Source organism: Salvelinus fontinalis, chromosome 18 (genome assembly GCF_029448725.1).
Source record: "Salvelinus fontinalis isolate EN_2023a chromosome 18, ASM2944872v1, whole genome shotgun sequence".
Taxonomy (NCBI): domain Eukaryota; kingdom Metazoa; phylum Chordata; class Actinopteri; order Salmoniformes; family Salmonidae; genus Salvelinus; species Salvelinus fontinalis.
In genome coordinates, this window is record NC_074682.1 from 13,627,806 (window position 1) to 13,648,331 (window position 20,526).

General features: G+C 42.6%; 1 protein-coding gene and 1 long non-coding RNA gene across 2 annotated transcripts; one reads left to right on the forward strand and one right to left on the reverse strand.

Moving 5' to 3' along the window:
• Window positions 1-134: 134 nt before the first annotated feature.
• Window positions 135-4,551, forward strand: LOC129815011 (uncharacterized). Its single transcript, XR_008753385.1, has 2 exons — window positions 135-360; window positions 1,305-4,551. It is a non-coding gene; the product is annotated as an uncharacterized LOC129815011 (long non-coding RNA).
• On the reverse strand, window positions 2,627-19,075 carry LOC129815009 (glucoside xylosyltransferase 2-like). Its single transcript, XM_055868259.1, has 7 exons — window positions 18,668-19,075; window positions 11,185-11,386; window positions 7,856-7,987; window positions 6,878-7,129; window positions 6,307-6,430; window positions 4,580-4,752; window positions 2,627-4,186 (listed from the first exon to the last, which is right to left on the reverse strand). The coding sequence occupies exons 1-7, from the start codon at window positions 18,934-18,936 to the stop codon at window positions 4,007-4,009; spliced, it is 1,332 nt and encodes a 443-aa protein (XP_055724234.1). The 5' UTR covers window positions 18,937-19,075; the 3' UTR covers window positions 2,627-4,006.
• Between the last annotated feature and the right edge of the window lie 1,451 nt (window positions 19,076-20,526).

Sequence of the window (20,526 nt, forward strand, 5' to 3'; positions counted from 1 at the left end):
CATTGAAGTTGAAATTTAAAATGGTAAAGATAGGTTTTAAGGTTAGTATGTAAGGGTTATGGTTCGGGTATGGATTAAGGTTCTAACAAAGAGATATAACAATGAGATGTAGGTTTATTTATACACATTTTTGGTTAGGGTATGGACGTCCAAAGCATCCTGGATAGCGCTGCCCCATAACATGTAAGGGGAAGAAGAAGCGTTTTAATATGGCGCTCGTGAGGTCATTGCGGATCAGATTCAGAACGCAGAAAGTACGGGGAGTACGCTGCTGTTCAACAAGTTGCAAAATAGATTAAGTAAAGGATCATTGGAACGCAGACCAGATGGGGGTACATTCAACAAATATCATCTAACAAAGTGAATATTCTTCAAATCTGTTGTGATTATATTATAACATTGCTCACAATGTGGTTACTAAAGTCCGATTTGGATTTACTGTTTTTGTCTGTATAACATATACAAGTGATCCATTTTCAGGTTTAGAAGAAGTGACTGATAAAGGCTAACTTCCGTTCGTATTAACTGGCATACAGAAATCGGTGGTGCTAGTCAATACTGTTTTTAACTGTAATGCAGTCGATTGTTAACGACATCAGGGTTGACTTGACATCCATACAAGCGTCATACTCCGATTTTGACCTCAACATAGTGTGAAATACACATAAACAAGAGCCTAAATGTAAGCTAATTTTGCTGGGGGAAATGAGGCGACCCAGGATCTCGACCCACGGTCCTTTCCCCCACGCGTTTCCATGGCAATTATATTGTTTCGGATCGAGTTCAATAGGCTCAATGCATTATACCGTTATTGACCTCTCTACCACAGCTTGAATAATGAGACAGATATTTCACTGGAAGTATAAATGTGAAGCATCCGGTTGGCGTTTCCACTCACTACCAAATATGGCGGGCAGTGGAAGAAGATGGAACGAGATTGATTTTGGCCAACATTCTGCAAATTTTCTCATCGATTAAACATTTGATCTCAATACAGTCGTCTGTTCCCAAAACTAGAATATTTTATGAACAGAGTGGACTAAGTTTTGTAGACTTTACCCTTTGCAAAGGTTTTTAAAAATCGCGCCGTTTAAGAGTGCAAAGACGAATATAGTTACTGCACACGCGCACTTTAGATTAGGCGTTCCCTAACAGACATATGGAGATGTTTACTAGAACGCGCCAATAGGATATCGCTAGTCCGTGTTTGGCTCTGCCCACTATGACTCATTTGTTCCCATTGTAAACGATAAGTTGTGGTCTATCTTGGTTTAGTTATATTAATATTTGTCTCTACATTCCAGAAGGACAAGTATCTTTGCTGCACTCCACCAATCAGGCCTTTATGGTAGAGTGGCCAGTCGGAAGCCACTCCTCAGTAAAAGGTACATGACAGCCCGGTTGGAGTTTGCTAAAAGACACCTAAAGGACTCCAACTATGAGAAACAAGATTATCTGGTCTGATGAAACCAATATTGAACTCTTTGGCCTGAATGCCAAGCTTCACGTCTAGAGGAAACCTGGCACCATCCCCACGGTAAAGAATGGTGGCAGCATCATGCTGTGGGGATGTTCTTCAGCGGCAGGGACTGGGAGACTAGTCAGGATCGAGGGAAAGATGAACGGAACAAAGTACAGAGAGGTCCTTCGCACCTTCCAACAGGAAAACAACCCTACGCACACAGCCAAGACAACGCAGGAGTGGCTTCGGGACAAGTCTCTGAATGTCCTTGTGTCCCTGCCAGAGCCCAGACTTGAATCCAATCGAACATCCAACGCTCCCCATCCAACCTGACAGAGCTTGTGAGGATCTGCAGAGAAGAATGGGACAAACTCCCCAAATACAGGTGCCAAGCTTGTAGCGTCATACCCAAGAACACGAGGCTCTAATCAATAGCTGCCAAAGGTGCTTCAACAAAGTACTGAGTAAAGGGTCTGAATACATATGTAAATATGATTTCATATTTTTTATACATTTGCAAAAATGTCTAAAAGCATGTTTTTGCTGTCATTATGGGGTATTAGGCTGTAACGTAACAAAATGTGGAATAAGTCAAGGGGCCTGAAAACGTTCCGAATGCACTGTAGGTAGATGTGCCTTTCCAAATAATGTCAAATCAATTGAATATACCACAGGTGGACTCCAATCAAGTTGTAGAAACATCAAGGATGATCAATGAAAACAGGATGCACATGAGCTCAATTGAGTCTCATCGCAAAGGGTCTGAATACTTAAGTAAATCAGATGTTAAAAAAAAAAATTAAGTGCAAAAATAACTTAACTTTGTCATTATGAGGTATTGTGTGTAGATTGAGGGAAAACATTAATTTAATCAATTTTAGAATAAGGCTGTAACGTAACAAAATGTGGAAAAGGTCAAGGGGTATGAATACTTTCCGAACGCACTGTACATTCATGCCAGCGCCTTCAAGCTGAAGGGTTTCTTCTATAAAAGATACCTATCCTCTAAAAATCCTTGCCTTGCTTTCTTCACGTTATGTACTTCAGGATGGGCATACATCTGACAAACCACTGAGTGTCCCCTGCATGATATATTTAAAATGTCTTGAATCTATAGCTGCAAGGCTGTGCATATCTTATGTTCCACTAATATAGACACAGAACTGTTGGCATTTTCTTTATTCTGAAAAAAGAGTAAACATAAGCATGTATAAATACAACCATCTTGAGTTTCCAGTTTAAATGATTACCGGTAAACACACATGACAACCGATGGAGTAGGCTACACGAACGTCACATTATAAATCCCAGAGTACACATACTGTATCACTCACTGATAGTATGACTTTATAGCAAGACACTTTCATTAAGTATACTGTCCTTTTCTTGCACAAACAAAATAAACATTTTAAGAGCATTTATTAATACACATGGCACATAGTTTTTAAAATACTGTCCGACTATAAGCACTAGCACTTTGGTAGTTTTGATCTGTGACAACTACACTGCTTCTTCATATAGGGATTTGCAATGCTTTGACAATTGAATAGAGGACTAATGGTATGCATGCCCTGTTCTATTTGCACAAGTCAAACTATTACCGCAATGCAATAGGGCAGGCAACCCTGTTCCTGAGTACTGCAGGATTTTTGTTCCAACTAAGGCACCACACCTGACCTAATTGATCACTTCAGTGATTGCATAAATTCAACACACCTTGTCTTCCAGGTCAGCTAAAGCAAAAACATGAAGTGCCTGCAGCACTCCAGGAACAGGGTTGCCTACCCCTGCAATAGGGCCTTTACCTATACATAATATGAATGGTAATTTCTAGTGTATGATATGTTCATGAACTGTGTTTAATACTGTCGTTGGCATTTGGAGAACTGGACAAGTTGAATCACATCCACATGTACAGATATGCAAGTAATTTTGTCTTTGACAGAAAGCTCTGGTTAAGCAAAGACCCATTAGCTTTGTTTGACATAAAAGGATCAGTTAGGCGCTGACCTCCATGCAGAGTAGGAACATTTCAAACCATTTCCAGAAGCCTCAGGTATAAAGGTGTTACGGCAGACACTTTCATGCACATTTTAAGAGAAACAAAATTATCTCTGCCATTTTTTAATTCCCACTTAATTCTCTCCACCAGGACTTAATCCTGACCTGAAGAAAGCATTGTACTTAAAAAAGGTATTAAACAAATTATGAAGCCAATCACATTTTTACCTGTAAATCAGTTTCTGTAAAAACAATTAAGTGGGTGATAAGGCAAGCTTACCCCACACACGGCATCATTGACCAGCACTGAATGCCTGCCCTACATGATCATCATGATCCATTCCACCATTCCAATCAAATGGAATGTAATTTGTGATCCGCTGTGCTGTGCAACGCATTCTGATTCCATCAATCAGTTTCCATACTAGTTCAGTCAGTCATAATATGGCAGTCTGGTCTGGGGACTCCTGACATTGCACATCTTCCACAGAAAGATTCCCATAGTGATGTCAGAAACAACTTCCTCTATCCAGTTTCCTGTAGTTATTTAGGTGGAGGCTTCACATGACGGACCACTTTCTTCTCGTACACGGTCCTCATGGTTTTCTCTACCTGTTTGAGAAACACCTGGGGAATCCGACCACACAGGGTGTTGACAGTGTCTAGAAACTTGGTCTGGAGGGGATAGAACAGCGACTGGAACAAGTTGTCCTCAAAGGGGTACTGTAAAACAGAATCATTGCAGGCCTCAGGGTTAGACACCAGTAGTGGTAACTTATCAAACCTCTTATAAATCAACCGTGCCATTGGCTTACTGTAGGTACAGTAGAAGGGGATGGATATTAATCAAATTGTGTGGTTAATAAAAGGCTTATCTATGGACAGCAGAGGGGGCTGATGTTGCGGTGAGACAAGGATTTCCTTACGTTAACATTTCCACAGCATTTCCAAGGAGAGAAAAGGACAGAAGGATTTAATACCAAGATTGATCATTTTCTGAGATCCTCCCCCTTCATATTTTGTTGCCTTTGTCCCAAAGGATGTAACCGGCAATCTAGTAAATAAACGTGCAATTTTTAGTGAAACAATCCACTCAAATGAATAGATTGTTCTTACCTCATGTATTGCATCATACACTACTTTAAAGGCTGGCTGCTTGTCATCATGATACACTCCTCGGTTCCCGTGGAGAATGGACACGCCTTCCTGTTCCGCTCCTTTACAGTTGCTCCCATACATGCAGTGATCAGGCCTGTAGTTCCACTGGCATGGGAAGGTGTACAGAGACTCTGCAAACACAGGAACACACCATTACATGTCTGTCAGATTTCTGCACAATGTCTCAAAGCTTACCATAGTGTATACTGTGACACCAGTATTGGGGAAAAAAACTGATTAGTACCAAAGACAGCATTTAGGGAAAAAAACGAATGACTTCAACCTACAATGATAATCGTTCAGAACTCATGTTTTGCTGATCCCAAAACATGTAAATTATCAATTGGCTTGCTTCACAACTAAAATGATTCTAGTCCTTTTAAAAATGCATTAAATCTTGGCTTGGGAAGAGAGAAAAACACCAATGGAGAATCCCCTTCAACCAGAAACAAGGGCAGCAACCTAGTCTCAGAGAATTTCGTATTATTCTGTAAGTAAATCCAGACACTCCATTTCGTATGATGTATAGTATGTATTATTTTGTGGATGTCCATCACCTATTTCATATGATATGTTACAAATTACATTTCGTATTATGTAAAAGATTTGCTAAATGTACAATATGTTGAATTTGCCAAACATATGATATGTTACTAATTCTAGCTAGGTGGCTAACGTTAACTAGCTCGCCAACGTTAGTTAAGCTGCGGGGTTAAGGTTACGTGAAGGGTTAAAGTTAGGGTTAGCAAAGTAGTTGCAAAGTAGCTAAAACGTAGTTAGTTGCCAAAATGCTAAAGTTGTCCGTGATGAGATTTGAACTCGCAACCATTGTGTTGCTAGATGGTTTAGGGGTTAGGGTTAAGTTTAGGAGTTAGCCTTAACCCTTCCCCTTTAATCATTTTAGCTAACTCTTCACATAGGTTAAAGTTAGGGGAAGGGTTAGCTAAGTAGTTTCAAAGTTGCTCAAAAGTAGTTGATAATTAGCTAAAATGCTAAAGTTGTCCGTGATGAGATTCAAACTCACCCATCCATCCACCCCACTTTCGTTTTTGCCTTAAGTAACCATCTGTCTGATAGAACCATATGAAATGTAACATACACTAAATTGAGTGTCTCGGATTTACGTACAGAATAATACTAAATGCTCTGAGACCGGGTTACGGGCAGACATAAAAAGAGAAGGATCAGACACATGCCAGAGACTAAAGTCTTTCCATGTTGGATGCAGATCGTTCACAGTGACTGGCTGCTCCCTCCACATGGCCCTTCAAAAGAATATATGTATTTGGGGATGCTGCTAGGGATATGCTTGTTTAGCAGGCAGGTTCCATTCATGTTGTCAGACAAACAACGCTCCTGCCAAGTCTACTTAAGGCTTGGAACACTTAGTACTTGTGACTGAATCTGCTGCAGCCGCAGGCTTGTTTAGTTCCACAGCATTGACCTCATTCAGGAGAGTTCTTTCTTGTGGTTGTATTAGAGCAGGAAAACCAATAACGACACCTGCCTGAAGGAATTGTATTGAATTCCATACAAGATGACATTTATGCAACCACCCTTGGAATCATGTTTTGGGGAAACATTGTAAATTGATGCAAGCCTAAGTACAGCTCTTGCTGTCAACATGAATGGCGGTGAAATGATATACCATTTTATTTTCGTATTTGTGGTGTGGTAGAGTGTACCTGGGTTGTAGTGGAAGATAATGTTGAGGAGGTCTTGGTCACCCCAAGTGATGTGGTTCTTGTACTTCTGGTAGAGTGGGTGGAGTAGGTCCTCCCATGACAGGCCACTGGGTATCATGCTGTTCTGGAGTAGGAACAAGGACTGGTTTACTCCACAACCCAAGTAGCAGCTATACATCTTACACTACAGAATTGCCCAATTTGAAAGGAGCAAATTTACAGAGTTTTAGCCAAGTACTCCCCAAGTTACAATTTGTAATGCTCTTTCTTGGATGCAGGGAAATGCCAAGTTGAGCTTGAGTGTGCTGAAGCACTGCTCTAATGTGAGTGTGACAATCACAGAGCCTTAAATCATGGCCTACGCTACATTGAGCACTCCAACTGTTGAGACGGAGTGCCAATAAGTGCCATATCTTAAGCTGGCTGGCTTCAGACATTTGATTGAATGATACAACTACTCTCCTTAGAGATTTAACTCAGAGGTGGACAACAGGGCAGAAATTCTCAGTAGTGAGTGACATGGGACAGGGAATATGACCAAAATGTTGATTAATTGATTGATGATCCTTACTTTGAACAAAGTTCTTCGGATCCTTGTGAGGTTCATCAGCATGACTCCAGAGTTGACCCCGGTGACCCCGTAGAAGGGGTGGCGTGCGAAGCGGCTGTACCAGCCAATCTTGGGGATCTCATGCTCTGGGGCCATAGCAGCAAGCTGGGTGGTGTTGAAGGCCTTGAGGAAACTCCACATATCATCCATGGGTCTGAGGAACAGCACATCTGTATCCACGTAGAGTAGAGAGTCCACATCCTTCAGGATCACCTATTGTCACGACAATCATGTGTAAGTTACAATCAGAATATCAAATGTTTTCCTATTCCAGTGACAGACCTTTATGCATACAGTATGTGCCATCTCAAAACCTACAATGGCTTGAGGGAAGAGAACAACCACAAAGCAATCTGTTCCTGATGAGAATCAAATATCACTTGGCACCTGCAAAGTATATGGTTTGTGGAGAATCATCTGCCAATCAATCAAATGGCAGTCATGGATTGCTTACCACTTTTTACCACAGTGTGATGCAATGTGTACGAGGAGAAAGCAATGTGTGTGTGCACACTGATTCAAAGATAGTCCATAAAAAAAAGACATGCATGTCCATTGAATTCAATCTCTGGGGATTGCTGGTTTGTTAAGTAAAGGTCAATGGGTATGAATAAATCCATATATATTACCATGCTAAGGTAATTGATTATATACAAATGTAATACAACAAGTAAAATCCATAATAAAAGGATACACTATTATTCTCTGGGTATATCACTCGTATGCTTGCGTAAACTAAGCTAAAACTATCTAATAGAAAATGCATTGGGGTCAGAATGCAGCCCAGAGTGGAACAGAAATAGGAAACAGATGGCCTGGACAATTATCTAAACACATTTGCTGATTAATATATATCTCTATCAGTTTAAATCAGTATATATGTTTGATAAATACGACATAGTACACAGAGAGGTGAGAGAAAATGTGCTGCAGCCTTACAGGGAGAAACAGCCTCTGGGCAGCGCAGGGCTTGAACAGCTTTTTCCATTCCTCTGCATTCCCCACAGAGAACGTGATTGGGTAGATACTGTACTGGAACTTGTTGGAGACAGCACGGGCCCACTGGCTCAGCTGAAAGAGAAACTACAAAGTTACTAGACACCATCATCTGTTAGAGGTAGCACAGCCATTTTTTATTTTTTTTTACCCCCTTTTCTCCCCAATTTTCGTGGTATCCAATCGCTAGTAATTACTATCGTGTCTCATCGCTACAACTCCCGTACGGGCTCGGGAGAGACGAAGGTCGAAAGCCATGCGTCCTCCGAAGCACAACCCAACCAAGCCGCACTGCTTCTTAACACAGCGCGCCTCCAATCCGGAAGCCAGCCGCACCAATGTGTTGGAGGAAACACCGTGCACCCGCCCCCCTTGTTTAGCACGCACTGCGCCCGGCCCGCCACAGGAGTCGCTGGAGCGCGATAAGAAAAGGATATCCCTACCGGCCAAACCCTCCCTAACCCGGACGACGCTAGGCCAATTGTGCGTCGCCCCACGGACCTCCCGGTCGCGGCCGGCTGCGACAGAGCCTGGGCGCGAACCCAGAGACTCTGGTGGCACAGCTAGCGCTGCGATGCAGTGCCCTAGACCACTGCGCCACCCGGGAGGCAGCACAGCCATTTTAAGATGCCATCACAAGGTGTCTCCTTTATCGTCGCATATCTAACATCCAAAGTAACAAAATTGCAACTCGAAAGGTTGAGTCAAGGTGTATGGGAGAGGGATCACTGAAAGAGCAAATGGAAATATTCCTTATTCGGACACCATACACTCCTGAGAGTTCAAGTCTACATACAGTGCCTTCAGAAAGTATTCAGACCTCTTGACTTTTTCCACATTGTTATGTTACAGCCTTATTCTAAAATGGATAAAAAATTATCATAATCCTCAGCAATCTGCACACAATACCCCATAAATGACAAAGCGAAAACAGGTTCAGATATTTTAGCAAATTTATTACAAATAAAAAACATACCTTATTTACAGTGGGTATAGAAAGTCACCACCCACTTTCAAAATGTTCACCTTTTGTTGCCTACAGCCTTACAGTAACCCACAATATGCAAGTGGGAGAAAGAAAAAAATCTGAAAATTAAAATAAAAAACAGTAAAATACCCTATTTGGATAAGTGAACACCCCTGGGTTAAGACTTGGTGGAACCACCTTCTGCTTGAATTATAGCCATGAGTCTCTTTGAATACGTCTCGAACTTTGCTCACCTAGACTGTGCAATATTTGCCCATTCTTCCTTGCAGAATTGTTTAAACTCAGTCAAATTGCATGGTGACGCTCATGGACTGCACTCAAGTCATTCCACAGATTCTCAACTGGATTTAGGTCGGAGCTCTGACTAGGCCATTCAAGGACATTCACCATCTTGTCCTTCAGCCACTGTACGGTTGCTTTGGCAGTGTTCTGTGGGTCATTGGCATGTTGAAACGTGAACCATCTTCCCATTTTAAACTTCCTGGCAGAGGGCTGCAGGTTCTCAAGAATCTGTCGGTATTTTGCACTTTCCATTTTCCCTTCTATCCTGACAAGTGCTCCAGTCCCTGCTGAAGAGAAACACCCCCACAACAGGATGCTGCCACCACCGTGCTTTACTGTAGGCATGGTGTTCTTTGAGTGGAAAGATGTATTGGGTTTTCGCCGGACATATCGTTTTGCGTTAAGGCCAAAAAGTTCAATTTTGGTCTCATCTGACCACAGCACTTTTTGCCACTTGGACTCAATCTCCAATGTGCTTTTTGGCTAAGCTTACATAAGACTTAATGTGGCTTTTTTTGAGGAGTGTTTTTTTTTCTTGCCACCCTCCCATAGACGCCAGATTTGTGGAGCACTTGTGATATTGTGGTTACATGCACACATTGGCCAGTCTTTGCCATAAAGGCCTGAAGCTCCTTCAAAGTCGCCATTGGCTACTTGGTAGCCTCTGATCAGTCAGTAAAACCCACAAGCTCACTGCAGAGAAGAATGGGAGAAACTCCCCAAATACAGGTGTGCCAAGCTTGTAGCGTCATACCCAAGAAGTCTGGAGACTGTAAATCGCTGCCAAAGGTGTTTCAACAAAGTACTGAGTAAAGCATCTGAATACATATGTAAATGTAATAATAAAAATGATAAATTAGCAAAAATGTCTATACCTGCTTTTGCTTTGTCATTATGGGGTATTCTGTTTAGACTGATTAGGGGGGGGGGGACTATTTAAATCACTTTTAGAATAAGCCTGTAAACTAACAAAATGTGGAAAAATTCAAAGGGTCTGAATACTTTCCAAAGGAACTGTACACATCTAAGGAAGTTTTAGTAAACCAATGAAGTCATGTCTTTACAGTAAGTGCAGTGGTGTTGTACATTGACCATAATGCTGCCAGCTGTTGCTAGAACTACGCCTAACCCAGTGAAACTAACCTAAACAAGAGGTAGCCAATTTGAAGCCCATTCTGTCCAAGCCTGAGGGTTAGCCCCTCAAAGTAAACACTGCTGTCACACAGAGGCCTACGATTTCTGCTCCGTTAGATTCTGAAGCCCTCCATATTCGTCAGCATTATTAAATAATTTGGCCCCAAAACAAAGATCAGTGGGCGGAGCTGGCCGGGTTTCTGTTGACTAAGTGCATAGATCGAGGCCAGAACCCCTTTTCACCCCTTCTCTTCTACCTCCTTTTTGACCAGCGCAGGCAGGCCAGACATGGAATGTTCCATCTCCTGCACATATGCTACTGATTTTAGGGTTTAACTAACTCAACTTCCTGGCTAGCATGAAGCCAATTATAAAGGGGATGTTCACATGCTACACAGACCATACCCCATACACACTCAAAGGGCATGTAGCCTCACGCATGCATGCTGTTTTCATTTACCAGTATGTATACCTTTAGATTTACAGTTACACAGTAGCCCAACACATTGACTTTGTAAAGCTTGGATCGTGAATAAACAAACTAAAGATGACTGAAATGTTGCATGGGTAATGCAGTGAGAAATGTCTGAGTCACATGATCGGCCTTGAGATAAAAGGGTCTGAAGCCTGTAAGATGTTGAAGCAAGAGGGAGTTCAAAAAACGGACTTTTTTTTTTTTAAACAAGCTCAGATCTGGCAGTAAATGTAATATATTACTGAGCAGCAACCAAGATATGCATGAGAAGCATGAGTCTCTGAAAATATTCAATAAGGCCTATATTTTGAGAATTAGTGTGTTCCTTTTCCAGAAACATACCGTACCTAAAGCCTAGATCATGCACTCTAGTACCTGCCTGAGGGTACTTACCTTTTTTTCAAACTGAGAGGACAAAGGGTCCTCTGCAAAGATGTGGAACTTGATCCTCTTGATGCTGAAGAGGAGGGCCGACTTGACCATGGTAAGCGTCTCGTCCAGGCGGTTCCCGCAGGCCACCACGGCCAGGTGCATGACTTCTTCAGCTCGGGCACGCTTCGATGAGAGCCTGCCCAGTCCCATGTCACCCCTCTGTCTGATACAAGGGAACACACAGGGGCAACAAGACTAAAGACTCTCAGTTAACAGAAGCCTCATCAAATAACATCCGAACACCAGAGCCATGTCGCTCCAAAGCAAGGCTGCTACTTCATCAAGGACATATCAACGGCAACGCCATGAGAACACATCTACAGCTTTGTTAAGAGGCACGGCAGGAACATGACAGGATATGCCTGAGACGCATACATTCCAGACAGCACGTCATCACACTGTTTCTACTGACAGACAGCTAACCAACACGTCCATATTCAAGGCCTTCGTTAAGACGTCCCTGAAGACTCTTCAGAGTAAGCAGAAGTCCCTCCCCCTGTACTGTAGGTCTGTATATATCCACTGGGCTTTGTTCTAATGCTCAAGTTTCTATATCTGATTTTATAAATTCTCTCTGCACAGCGGCAGAGACTGCCATTAAATACAAATGGATTCAGCCAGAGTTGAATATCAGTCTGAAAAATATATATTTTTATAGCTCAATGTAGAACTAGACCTAGATACTCAGAGCTGCACTTTGTATATACTGTATGGGCTGTGTTTATTTATATAACACCTGTAAATGTAGGCATTAGCATGAGCAAAGGAAGAATGCAAACTCATGGCCACAAAAATCCTCCTTTAGAACAAAGCATCCTTTGTCTACCAGTTGTGAAAGGATTTTGGAAAGGTGGGTTGCAGGACAGTCTCCAAGCGTGACACTTCGTTTTCTGCATGGCTGAGGGACAATCATGCAACACAGATTATGATTGATGGCAGGGCTCAAGAGAAACCTGCCCTCTAGTCTAGGTTTTGATGGCTCTTTCAAGAACAATTCATTTATGAGCATGTACTGTGTACAATGTTAGTAGGGGGAATGTAACTGAGGGAGAGGAATTCTCTCTTTTAACCTGCAACCTAACCCTAAAATGTGTTGTTCTATGATGCATACTAAACTCAGCAAAAAAATAAACGTCCTCTCACTGTCAACTGCGTTTGTTTTCAGCAAACTTAACATGTGTAAATATTTGTATGAACATAAGAATCAACAACTAAGACACAAACTGAACAAGTTCCACAGACATGTGACTAACAGAAATTCAATAATGTGTCCCTGAACAAAGGGGGGGGGGGGTCAAAATCAAAAGTAACAGTCAGTATCTGGTAGAGGTGTGGACTCGAGTCACATGACTTGGACTCGAGTCACAAATATGATGACTTGCAACTCGACTTTAACACCAATGACTTAACTTGGACTTGAGCCTTTTGACTCGACCTGACTTGATACCCTCCCCAAGCTGACTTGATACCCTCCCCAAGCCCAAATATTAAAAATTATGCTATTAAAAAAAAGTGTGCAGCGCATCAACTCTTCATTTAACGGATTAGAGTTTGAATCGGACAGCAACCAATTAAATTGTGCCAGCTGAGAAAAAGTTGTGCGTTGCAGTGCAGTGCAGAGGAACGTCGGCGGGTGAATTCAGATGGAGCCCTTTGAAAGATGATACCCAATATTATTATTTTCAGATATAAAGACGATGCTGTATCAAAAAAAACAACAGATTGCAACTTGCAAAACATGCGGGAAGAAAATTAGACGGAGGCGCAATAATTTCCAACTTTGTTCGACATTTGAAGCTGCACAAAGAACGGTAAGTCGTGGCTAATATAGCCGACAGCTATATAATTTATAACTTGGCTAGTGTAGCATGTAGGCTAAATAAGTGATCCTCCACACAGTCAGTCAGTGCGGGAATGTCATCATTGCACCCAAGATTGAGCTACAACTGACTAGGCAGTTGGTAGCCTAAATCCTGCCTGACGTTACTGCTGTTCCTAAAACTATTGACATACGTTAGCCTACTGTAACCACACACAAAGTGTGTGTCTGTGTGTTAAGGTTGGGCGATTGTGTACAAGCCTACATCGCCCGATTGCGCCCCATAGCGATCCTTGATAGTCAATCACTATTGGGGGGGGATCTTTCTCATGGCTACCCATGGAAATATAACGTTTATTTGGAAAGTAATAAATATATAGATATTTTTAAAAGCATTCATGATTTGCGTAAATGTAATATACCAACTATTACTCTTGTTAAAAATATGAAATGGTATTACATTTGGTGAAGAGCACATTATGACTTGTTTAGGACTCGAAACTCAAAGTTTAGGACTTGAAACTTGACTTGATACTTGTCGGTCTTGACTTGAGATATGAGTCAGACTTGCGACTTGAGTGCTAAGACTTGAGACTTACTTGTGACTTGTAAAACAATGACTTGGTCCCACCTCTGGATCTGGTGTGGCCAACAGCTGCATTAAGTACTGCAGTGCATCTCCTCCTCATGGACTGCACCAGATTTGCCAGTTCTTGCTGTAAGATGTTAACCCACTCTTCCACCAAGGCACCTGCAAGTTCCCGGACATTTCTGGGGGGAATGGCCCTAGCCCTCACCCTCCGATCCAACAGGTTCCAGACGTTCTCAATGGGATTGAGATCCGGGCTCTTCGCTGGTCATGGCACAACACTGACATTCCTGTCTTGCAGGAAATCACGCACAGAACAAGCAGTATGGCTGGTGGCATTGTCATGCTGGAGGGTCATGTCAGGATGAGTCTGCAGCTAGGGTACCACATGAGGGAGGAGGATGTCTTCCCTGTAACGCACAGTGTTGAGATTGCCTGCAATGAAGCAAGCTCAGTCCGATGATGCTGTGACACACAGTCCCAGACCATGACGGACCCTCCACCTCCAAATCGATCCCTCTCCAGAGTACAGGCCTCGGTGTAACACATTCCTTCGACGATAAACGCGAATCCGACCATCACCCACGGTGAGACAAAACTGCGACTCGTCAGTGAAGAGGTGTGGTTAGAGCGTTGGACTAGTAACCAAAAAGTTGCAAGATCGAATCCCTGAGCTGACAAGGTAAAAATCTGTCGTTCTGCCCCTGAAGAAGGCAGTTAACCCACTGTTCCTTGGCCGTCATTGAAAATAAGAATTTGTTCTTAACTTACTTGCCTAGTTAAGTGAAGGTAAAATTAAAAAGAGCACCTTTTGCCGGTCCTTTCTGGTCCAGCGACGGTGGGTTTGTGCCCATAGGCGACGTTGTTGCCAGTGATGTCTGGTGAGGACCTGCCTTACAACAGGCCTACAAGCCCTTAGTCCAGCCTCTCTCAGCCTATTGCGGACAGTCTGCGCACTGATGGAGGGATTGTGTGTTCCTGGTGTAACTCAAATCAAATGTATTTATATGGCCCTTCTTACATCAGCTGATATATTAAAGTGCTGTTCATAAACCCAGCCTAAAACCCCAAACAGCAAGCAATGCAGGTGTAGAAGCACTGTGACTAGGAAAAACTCGGGCAGTTGTTGTTGCCATCCTGTACCTGTCCCACAGGTGTGATGTTCAGAAGTACCAATCCTGTGCAGGTGTTGTTACACGTAGTCTGCCACTGAGAGGACGATCAACTGTCCGTCCTTTCGCGCTGTCTTAGGCGTCTCACAGTACAGACATTGCAATTTATTGCCCTGGCCACATCTGGAGTCCTCATGCCTCCTTGCAGCATGCCTAAGGCATGTTCACGCAGATGAGCAGGGACCCTGGGCATCTTTCTTTGGGTGTTTTTCAGAGTCAGTAGAAAGGCCTCTTTAGTGTCCTAAACATTTGGACAGACTCGGACTAGCTCTGAGGGGATACAACAAAAACTGAACTAATTATTGACAACAGAGAGTACTGCGCCTATGAGGCCTTGGGCTTGCATTGCAACAATCTTTCAAACCTTGAAAAAAAAAAGCAGTGACAATACAGCTTACCTTGTTCAACAAATCTATCAAAAATGACTTACACTATTCAGAATCAGACACGACCCACTACTACAATGAGCTGAAGGCTTGCTTGGATGAAGACTGCGAGAAGGGAATTTCAGAGGTTTTGGAGAAAATAACAAAAATGTGCTTGCTTTCCTTTCTGAATATGAAAGTCCTCCCCGTGCATAATGGATTTGAATAAAGTTACATTCTCTTTAAGTGAATCATCAGCCCTTGCCACGTGTATTCTGATAAACAGATTTTCCAAGTTACTCAACGCCAGCCTCTGCCCATGTCTCCCAGGAGGTTCTTTCTCCCTCTTTCTCTTCTTCATTGGCTCATTGTCCTGCAAAAAAATGAGCTTTTTCCCTTTGATACGGCCCACATAAGATGTCCCTTAAAACCTTGCCAGGGTGATTTGGTAAGCAGGGAGGTTTCAAGACCTGCAGACAGAGAGAGCAGTCTTTAGTCATCCATGATGACATTTAGCTTTACATAATGTCACTGCAATGTTATGGTTTGTGAAACCTGCTTTAGTCAATTTCCTCCATCACCCCATTTCTCTTATCAATAGAGAGCACACACGTGTGGGTGTGGTCACTGCTAGAACACTATGGTCCAGTCCGAATGCTTTATAAACGCTTCCAACCAGTTCACTGATCAAACAGGACAGTGCAGGGCAGTATGTACCAAACTCGGTCCTCGGGACCCCAAGGGGTGCACGTTTTGGTTTTTGCCCTAACACTACGCAGCTGATTTAAAATAATGAACTAATCATCAAGCTTTGATCATTTGAATCAGCTGTGTAGTGTTAAGGCAAAAACCAAAACATGCACTGAGTTTTGGAAACGCTGGTGTGGTGAAAGCAAGCTTTACAACAGAAAGTATTGCATTTAGACTATCAAATCTGGATTATATTATCATAGCCGTGATAGCCTGACAGAGGAAAAATATAATAGGAGACAAAATGTTGCAACCCCTGGACAGAAATGGTGAAAGACGACAAACCATTGCCTAGTTATTATCCGGGAAGGCACAGGAAAGAGGGGATGAGAGCATGGGATGACATATTGTTTTGACCAGTAGTTGAGGTCATCTACACTGAACAAAAATATAAAACGCAACAATTTCAAAGATTTTACTGAGTTGCAGTAAGAAAAATCTGTCAATTGAAATACATTTATTGGGCCCTAATCTATGGATTTCACATTTCAATGGGAATAGAGATAAGGTATCTGTGACCAACAGATGCATAAGGTAGGGGAGTGGATCAGAAAACCAGTCAGTATCTTGTGTGGTCACTATTTACCTCATGCAGTGCGACATCTCCTTCACAGAGTTGATCAGGCTGTTGATTGTGGCCTGTGGAATGTTGTCCCACTCCTCTAATGCTGTGCGAAGTTGCTGGATATTGGCGGGAACTGGAACATGCTGCGTACACGTCAATCCAGAGCATCCCAAACATGCTCAATGGGTGACATGTCTGGTGAGTATGCAGGCCATGGAAGAACTGGGACATTTTCAGCTTCCAGGAATTGTGTACAGATCCTTGCGACATGGGGACGTGCATTATCATGCTTAAACATGAGGTGATGGCGGTGGATGAACGGCACGGCAAAATGCCTCAGGATCTCGTCACGTTATCGCTATGCATTCAAATTCTCATCGATAAAATACAATTGTGTTCGTTGTCCGTAGCTTATGCCTGCCCATACCATAACCCCAACGCAACCATGGGGCACTCTGTTCACAACGTTGACGTCAGCAAACCGCTCTCGATGTAAAACATGCTGTCTGCCATCTGTCCGGTACAGATGAAACCAGGGATTCATCTGTGAAGAGCACACTTCTCCAGCGTGCCAGTGGTCATCGGAGGTGAGAATTCACCCACTGAAGTAGGTTACAACTCCAAACTGCAGTCAGGTCAAGGCGAGGACGCAAATGAGGTTCAATGAGAGTTTGTGCAGAAATTTTTGGTTGTGCAAACCCAGTTTCATCCGCTGCCCAGGTGGCTGATCTCAGACAATCTCGCAGGGGAAGAAGCCGGATGTGGATGTCTTGGGCTGGCGTGGTTACACGTGGTCTGCGGTTGTGAGGCCGGTTGGACCTACTGCCAGATGCTCTAAAACGACGTTGGAGGTGGCTTATGGTAGATCAATTAACATTCAACTCTGGCAACAGCTCTGCTGGACATTCCTGTGGTGAGCATGCTAATTGCACACGCCCTCAAAACTTTATCTGTGGCGTTGTGTGACAAAACTGCACATTTAAGAATGACCTTTTATTGTCCCCAGCACAAGGAGCATCTGTGTAATTATCATGCCGTTTCTTGATATGTCACACCCGTCAGGTGGATGAATTATCTTGGCAAAGGAGAAATGCTCGCTAATAGGGATTTAAACAAATTTGTGCCCAAAATTTGAGAGAAATACATTTTTTTGTACTTATGGAACATTTCTGGGATCCTTTATTTCAACTGATGAAACATGGGACCAACATGTTGCGTTTATATTTTTGTTCATTATATATCTAGAAGGGCTTGTTTACTTTGAAGGGACAAATACATTATTTTTTTAACCTTTATTTAACTAGGCAAGAACAAATATTATTTTCAATGATGGCCTAGGAACAGTGGGTTAACTGCCTTGTTCAGGGGCAGAATGACAGATTTTTACCTTGCCAGCTCGGGGATTCGATCTTGCAGCTCTAACCACTAGGCTACCTGCTGCCCAATGAAGGCAGTGAAGGCATAGGTCCTGGATGCAAGAAATTCTATAAGATATGTAAATATATGCTCGTCAGTCCCCAGCGGTGTAATCAGTGGGTCTCCTTGGACTCATTTATACTCCATATTGAAGACCTCTCAAGGTGACCTTTAAACCCGTAAACCACAGGACTTAAAAAGGGATAAACCCCACAAATCTACCCAATTATTTTTACACTCGAGCCTTTGTCTTAAACTGGTGTACAAACAATTATTTGAGCTCATCATGCGATCAAATATGCACACAACTCACCGAATAGATGAGAGATTACGTGCAAATACCTCTGCAATGAATCCAATCAATACATTGATCGGTCATTAAGAGTGTGATAATAAAAATATGATTTGAATGACAATTGCATGTTTGGTCCTCTCGTGACAGATAAAGTCATTGTTTGTTGGCAACGTCCTTGAATTGAAATTGAGCCCATGTATGTTTTTGATGGGGGAGCACGTCTCCTGAATGAAGAGGGAAAGGATACGTGTGGACTCATTCCATAACTTCCAAAAGGAACAATAGAAAATAAACCATATCGGTAAGCAGATAGTAATGCAATCGGTAGATTAAAAGTGCAGAAAATCACCACATGACTTTTGAGACATCTTACGTCTTTAAATGCGTGCCAAAAGGTTGAAGGAAAAAATTAGGCGTGGAGAAAAAGCCAATAATAAATCACATCAACAAGCAATGGTCCGAGAATTTCTTACCGCTTTGCGATCGCATTGCCTCCTCTGACTACTTTCGCTTCTTTTCGGTCCGTGAGTGGTTGTTTCTGTAGAATGTGAAGTTCATCGAGAGGCTTTTTTGTTAACTTCGATGCAACAATATGTCCAAGCCCAGAGGACGTTGGAAAATAGTAATCCTCCGCAACTTCTTTCAAAGGCGGATCGTCTGCAGCATTCCCCCCCAAAAAGTACAAAAGTAGAAAGACTCCTAAACAGACAGCGATCACAACCACTTTGCAGTGAATTCTCATCGTGGGAAATTGTTTTAATGATTTGGAGGAGCACAAGATTCCTCTTTCATGTCTGTGAATTGGCAATAACGCCTAGAGTTTACATTTTGTCGTTACTGCTCTGTTGCATTATGCTGCAGATGATAGAGTGCGAAGAGGAGCTTTGCACATTCATGAACTCAGTGGAGGAGGGTCTAATATTCTTTTACCGTAATCTCTAGAAGAGATGTTTGAGGTCTCAAATTGAACTCATCCATCGCAATGCATCAAGTAACTGGATTTAGGCTTTCAAAATTGTATTGATGAAAAATCTACCCACACCAGATAAACAAACGTATTGTGCTTCGATCTGGGAGAGCATATATTTTTGTGAATTAATGAGGGGCTTGTGGAGAGCATGCCATGTTTTTTTCAGTAATGAGACACCTATCTTGTGATATCTTAAAATATCAGGGCTGAAGATCAATAACAGTTCAGATGTTCACACATCACTGTGTTTCATGGGACAGTGCAATTCCAGGGGACTACTGTGACTGTAGTCTGCATAGTGTGATTGGTCAAAATACCACTGCGAAATGGTTTGGACCTTATGGCACACCAGTAATAATGTACTTACCATTGAAATTACTAGAGGGGCTATGCTATGTCATAAATGTTCATTGTTTCAGAATGGTATTAAATTGGCAGCCATTGTGGTCAGGAAGAAATCCAAAGCAGTCTAATTGGAAATTAAAGCAGTTACGTCATGTAATATATCAGACATTTTGTTAAAGAATTTTGCATATTTTGTTTGTTGTGTTCTTGTGTGTTCTTCCCAAACACAATGATACCATCTGAGATGTTGTGTACCCCCTCGATACCTTGTAGGACCTGGCGGTGGCGGATGGTGTGCTGATATGTCTCTGGAGCAGAGACACCGAACATTAGTCTCTTGTAGCGCCACAAACCTGTGTGTGTCACAAATGTGGTCAGGGAACAAGACTCGGGTTTCAGTTCGATCTGATGATATCCCCCCACTTTAGGTCCAGTTTTGAGAAGATCCCGGCTCCTGTTCTCCAGGATCTCGTTGATGGTGGGGATGGGGTGTCGCTCCCGCACAACAGCTTCATTTGCTCTTCGCATGTCAACACATAGTCTGATGTCGCCGGTTTTATTGTGTACTACAACTAGTGGTGACGTCCATGGTGTAGGTTCGTTCACTTTCTCAATAACATCCATGTCCTCTAGCTTGTTCGTCTTCTCTTCAACTAGCTTCCTGACACTGAATTGTATTCAACGTACTGGCTGTGCAACAGGTGTGACAGTCTCATCTGCATGAACTCCTAACTGGATGTCTTTCAGTTTTCCCAGCCCTGTGAAACAGTCTTTGTATTCCTCCTGCAGTGTAGCTTTGAATGTCTTTGTGTTATCATCTTGGACTGAGTTTGTGTGCCTTTGGCCCTTTCTGCAAAATGCCAAGAGCAACTGCTGATTTCTTTCCCAGTACAGATGACTATGCATCTTTCACGACTAGAATGTCTGCAGTGACTGACTCAGAACTAACAACTGCTGTAATGTTGGCAGTGAACAGGCCCTCAACTGCTAATGGTTGTGTTGAACTGTATGGGTGAA